Source organism: Etheostoma spectabile, chromosome 16 (genome assembly GCF_008692095.1).
Source record: "Etheostoma spectabile isolate EspeVRDwgs_2016 chromosome 16, UIUC_Espe_1.0, whole genome shotgun sequence".
Lineage (NCBI taxonomy): Eukaryota > Metazoa > Chordata > Actinopteri > Perciformes > Percidae > Etheostoma > Etheostoma spectabile.
Window position 1 is genome coordinate 16201104 of NC_045748.1, and position 6329 is coordinate 16207432.

Genomic DNA, 6329 nt, shown 5'->3' on the forward strand with positions numbered 1-6329 from the left:
GTGTGTGTGTGTGTGTGTATGTTAGATGAGAGGAAGCATAACAGATTGTTGAGCAGTTGATAGGTGATGACCCTAAAAGCACAAGAGACGCTTAATCAGGAGAGGAAGCAAAGTTGCAAAAGTAACAGTCAAAATATGTGAAAAGCATTCCTTCTCTTCCCCAACCCGCCCCCTCTTTCTTTCCTCTTGCGCTCTCTCTGTCTCCCTCTATTTCCCTTGCGCCTGACTGGCTCCCACTTTTTTAGCTGGGAGTAGCTGGGAGCCAGATTTCTGTGGAATAGAGATATGAAGGGGGAGAGGGACGGCACAGGAGGCACACTAAAGGGAGACGGGAGAGGGAGGGGGCTTGGAAACTGGAGCATGGCCAATGCAACACTTCTTTTACGCTCAGGGGAAACTTTAGACTGGAGGGGCCTGGCTTGTCAACGATTCAGACACCAGAGTTTGAGGGTTAACGGCCTGCCTTGCTCGTCAGCTAAACACCCTGTGCTTCACCGTAGACAGGGAATGGTTTATGTGTTTATGTGTGAGTTACTTGTGCTCAGTTACTGCGGCCTTGTGCATTTGAGCATGAAATCAAAGATTTAGTCTATCATTTCCTCCAGCAGGGCGAAGCATGTTGCTGTAGAGAGATGATCAGGACTGTCGGTTGACGTCACCACATTGTTGGCCACGCCGCAACAAAAATACAGCGAGCCAGACAGAAGATAAGCATTTAATGCTTAGACAAATATTGTACTGCGTGTGGACACTTGCCTGCCAGCATCTCTGAGTTATCTTGTCTGAAGTCCAGAAATTCCAACATGGTTTTCCTGTGTGGTAAATATTACGTAGGACAGTTTAGTTTCTCTAATTACCAGATACCAGGGATAAGGAAGAAGTTTAAAGAAATGGCGATGTTTGAGTCGTTCAGTGTGGTCTATGATTTTTATTCGAAAGCCTCATCTTTATTTCCTCCTCCTTCTCTCATTTTTTTTACTTCTTGATCTTTGTATTTTACTGTCTAATGTTTCAGTATCATCATGTATTTCTTTTGCAGCTTCCCACAGGTCTAACCATCTCCTCCTCTCTATGTTTCCTTCAGATTCCCTAGCGTTGCAGGAGTCTGGCGATCGGGCCCATTGGTGCGTGGTGGCATACTGGGAGGAAAAGACACGTGTTGGGCGCCTCTACTCAGTCCAGGAGCCCTCTCTGGACATCTTCTATGATCTACCTCAGGGGAACGGCTTCTGTCTGGGCCAGCTCTGCTCCGACAACAAGTCCCAGCTGGTGCAGATGGTGCGGGCCAAGATCGGCTATGGCATCCAGCTGACACGTGAGCCAGACGGGGTGTGGGTCTACAACCGCAGCTGCTACCCCATCTTCATTAAGTCGGCCACACTGGACAACCCGGACTCGCGCACACTGCTGGTGCACAAGGTGTTCCCCGGTTTCTCCATCAAAGCTTTTGACTATGACAAAGCCGGCAGCCTTCAGAGGCCGAACGACCACGAGTTCACGCAGCAGCCTCGCACAGGTTTCACGGTGCAGATAAGCTTTGTGAAAGGCTGGGGACAGTGCTACACCAGACAGTTCATCAGTAGCTGCCCATGTTGGTTGGAAGTCATCTTCAACACCCGATAGCAGCAGCTTTCCTCTTCTTCACCCCCTTCGCCTCTTCTGCCCCACCTCACAAACAGACTACACCCACTTTTCCTTTTTTTGTTCCAGAGGTTCAAACAGAGAAAAGAACGTTTTGAGAGAAGAAGAAAGTATAAAATTCTGACGGACCTTGTTTAATAAATGACTAAGATTTAATTAAATTAAATAAGAAGCGAAAAATGTATTTTATGTTATATATAAATATATTATTAATTGTAAATATGAAGACGTTTTATATGCATCATTATTTATGTATTGTGCAATGTGTTGATGAGAAAAAGAAAATAAGATGCACTTTGCTTAATATAAATGCGAAACAAAGAAATGCCAAAATAAAAATTAAAAATACAAATAACCTTTCTTTCCCAGTCTGTTATATCTTGGGGTTTGTGGCGGTTTCATTCAGGTATTTTTTTAATGTTTTTCTTTGGGTTTTTTGCATAATCCAAAATGAAAATCTCTAAAAAACCTTTTGATTTAATTTTGGTGAAGAATATTATCTTTCATTCTTACCAAAGTCAACATTGGCTTAGCATTGTGCCACTGAAAGACTTTGATGTCATGTTGTGGTTTGTAAAAGTGAGTCAGACTGTGACAGAGTCATAACTCATTGTCCCTGTCGTTACAGGCTCATTATGCCTTTTAAAATTGTCTTGTTTTTTCTGAGTTATTTTTGGACGAATGTCCCTCTTCCTCTCTGTCATTAACCGACTGATGACATCATGGCCAGGAAGCAGTAATGACAAATTTCAGGAACCAATAAAGTCTACAGAGGGTCCAGCTTCCTGGATGAGCTCTCTTTTTTAATGTCTGATAAAAACAAAAGGAAGGAATTGGGTGCCACACATGAGGAGATAAACACATGCTAAAATATTACAAGTTCATTTTAACATCTTAGATATCCGATGAATGGCCTACGCGATTAGAGACGATGGCCTATTTATGACCTATTGTATTTCTAAAAACAAGACAAAACAAAATACATTTCCTTTTAACAAAACCTTTCTGTATGTTTGTGTGTGTATGTGCATGTGTCCGTCTGGGCTGCGTCCTGTTGCTAGTCAGATGGGTTTCTGTGAAGAGGATTATTACTGTAAGCCTGATTTACCCATGCACGCTGTCTCAAAGACCTAAATTCACAAGACCCACTTTTCACGCCATCCAATCCCAATCCTCCGCTCTGTTCCACAGTCATTTGGAAAACCTTAATTTTAATAGGAATATTAGAGATAAAACAACACACAGTGGTGCTCACAAGTCACATACCATTCACCCTACCTATAGATTGGCATTCCATAAAATCATCTCTCAATGCAAATCAAATCAGCTATTACCAACTGAAATAAAACCAAGACAGTATGTAGGTATGGTGAAAGGTACAATGAAAATTGGGGTCCATAAAGGTTCGATCTTTCCTATTTCTTTTAATTGAGGAATTAAGATCAATTTCCAAAAGATGATTCTTTTATTTCTCTTTTTAGTCAACTTTAGCATGGGTTGATAAACTTATGAGCAGCACTGTATTTAGTGACAGAGACCCAGTGGTGGTGGCAGGACTGAAATGGAGCATGTATGTGCACTTCCTCCCTGTCCCTTTAACCCTTCTTACGAAAGAGTTAAAAATTGATTAATTACTGAAAAAGACAATATGTAACACTTAAATATGTGTATGGTGTTAGCAGACTCATCTAATGCAGACTTAGAATAATAAACACAAATCCACAGTGATAAATAATACAACAAATATTTGTAGCCAACTGTTGAAAGTCTCCCTGTGTAAACGCTTGTCCAAGAATACATATTTATATTCTTTCGCTTTTGTTTCATTATTAATAACTGTGCCCAGTGCATACATTGCGAAATGAAAACTTTGTTGAGAAAAAAGTTACTTATACCAAAAACCATTAGAATACAGCCCACCAGGGGGGTACGCCCTATTCCTTGACATCATGCACTTTAAACTTATGGCCGCATGCCCTCACAATATTAATCCCTAACCCTGTTAATACAACTAAAGCTGCTCGAAGCTTTTTTGTGTGTGTGTGTGTGTGAGTGTGTGTGTGTGTGTTGTGTGTGTGTGAGTGAGGGAGAGGAATGGCGTAATACCCATGACTTCCCTCAGACAGGGTGACCCTGATTCTGGCCGGCAACAATTTCATAACTATTACAGATTTCACCAGCGTCTCTAGTCAGCACAAACAAGTATTACACAAGAAAGCTGTCTGAGTGAGCAGCTTCTAAGAAAAACACTTGAGTATGTTCAAACTTGACTATATAATAATAAATAAATAAAGGTTCTAGCTTACATGGCTGGGTGAAGGACTTGAAGCATAGTTTTAACCTTCATTTACAAAAAGTATAATTTAACACTCAACTGAATTAATAAAATATGAGAAGTAGCTTAATGAAAAGTTAACTTTTATTTCTGTAATCCTGGCTAAAGTCCTTCTCAAGCCCCCCTTTGCAGTGGTATTTTCTATCTGGATCTAAGACTCCTTTGTTATTTAAACTAAATATCGTTGTAATTCTCACAAAAACATACAGTATATATTGATATTCTTTTTATTTCGTTGTGGTGTCTTTTAATTGTGTTTCCACAATTTGGTAAAACAGCGCCCCTCTGGAGTGTAGCGGCTGGCACATGTTATTCACTTTGTGTGGTGAAAAGGGGGTATGACACTCTGACGATGTGAAGCAACCAGGTGACGTTGGCATCCTTTGATTAAAAACAGAAAGTCAGATGCGTTCACGCTATTAACGTATTTTAAGGTCGCTGGAAAAGAATGAAATTAACTCTAATGCCGCTCTCAGGCCTCACACCAAACTACCGTTAGATTTTAAACTTTAGCAACAGTTAGGCTAGGCTACTTGTTATCATTAGCTAAGTTGGCTAGGCTACTTTTCCAGTGTTAAGGAAGGGTATGAGGAGTTCTCTCTACAACCAAACAAAATGCATCCCAGCAACACGTGCACTGGATATTGACCACTTCACATCCAGGAAAGACAGGAGAAAGGAGAATGGGCTTCGGCGTCAAGTAAGGAGTCAATTAACCTTCCACCCTTCCTGTCTGTCTGTGAGTGTCTGTTGTTGCCTGCATTGCCAAGAGTGTATGGCTGCGGCCTGGAGCGTCCCGTGTCATGCCGTCCATAGAAAGCCTATAAAATGTCCCGTCTGGTGCCATCCTCGAGCTTCCACTTTTCAAAAGAAAAGCCCGCATCTGGAATAAAATAAGCTTGCATCGTCTATCAATGAAATACTTAAAAATATATGTCCATCCATAAAATAAATGCAGATTATAGGCAAACAAAAAAAAATCCTTCTGCCATCCCAAGTTTCTACTTTTCAAAATAAAAGCTCGCATCTGGAATAAAATACTATATAAACAATATCTCTCTTACTTTTCAAAGTAAAAGCTCACGTCAACTATAATGCTAATGAATAAATTACTTACTTTTTTTAAATACTTAAAAATAAATGCAGATTATAGGTAAACTAAAAAAGTATGGCTGCAACCTGGAGCCTCCCGTCTCATGCCCTCTTGCCATGCTGAAGCAATTGTATTTGCAGACATGTCCCAGTGAAGTGTGAAAATAGAAAAGATGAGCGGGTGAACGGGGTTGTGGTGCGGCCTTACAAGCACGCTTACGTGGGGTTAGTGGGGGGTTGCTTTGGCCTATTCTTTGTGTGTGGTTATGCCCTGACCTTTTCACTTCAGGAATATTTTTTTTTCTAATGACAGTCATCTGACATTGACTCTGATGTAAACATCCGTTGATTGTTTAAATAATGCAATGTAAACTTGTCTGGAATGTTAGTCATCTTAAAGTCTTAAACTTAAAATTGTTTGAGACATCCTTTATATGAACTATATATAAATCAAAGGGTTCTGTATGGTTGTCCTTGCATTTGCAGGCTATGTGCCGTTTATTATTTGCGTGTGTGTGTGTGTGTATGTATGTATGTATGTGTATGTATATATATATATATATATATATATATATATATATGTATATATATATATATATACGCACAGAGAGAGAGAGTGTGTGTGTGTGTGTGTGTATATAAATATGTGTGTATATGTCCATGTATTTCTGCACATGTGCCTTCATACGCGCATGTAGGGATGGTGCACAAAGTCCTTGTCCGTGCCGGTAGACACAAAGCCAGTCCCCCCATCCCCCTCTTCCTCCTCCCTGGGGGAGAGATAAGACAGTCTGTCTATCTGCCTGCTCCCAGCAGGAGGGGGGCCGGGGCCCAGGATGAGAGGTTGTTGAGGTGGTGGGGTGGGGACAGTCTAGCCGTATTTATTTACTGGCTAGATGTGTCGGTTGGGGGTTTAGAGAAGGGGACAGTCACTTCTGGCATTCTCATGCTTATTTAGCCCCAGTATGGCCTGCAGCCATGTTTTTCCTAACCTCAATGAATCACAGAAAAAAATCAAACACAATATATACACATAATCAGTGGCTGAAACGTATGTGCATGCACAAAGTAGGTATGTTAGACTGTCTTTGATCTCTGCTGCAAATAATTGACCCTCTTATTTCAAAGTTATTGGTAGTAGTAGTAAGTTTATAGGTGGTCAGTAACAAAACTGCATTGCGGTTAAAAAACTGTCATATTATACTGTTATATTATCCACTGTCATCAGAATTAGCTGACAGTGGAAAGAATACAGCTCGCT

The 6329-nt window shown here is 40.7% G+C and overlaps 1 protein-coding gene across 1 annotated transcript in view; it reads left to right on the forward strand.

The window, feature by feature from the left end:
- Window positions 1-1988, forward strand: part of smad7 (SMAD family member 7) — a gene marked incomplete at its 5' end in the record, with an annotated part of 17470 nt that extends 15482 nt beyond the window's left edge. The window contains 1 exon segment of the mRNA XM_032539965.1: window positions 1085-1988. Coding sequence (XP_032395856.1) covers window positions 1085-1623 — 539 coding nt within the window. The 3' untranslated portion in view covers window positions 1624-1988.
- Window positions 1989-6329: the final 4341 nt, after the last annotated feature.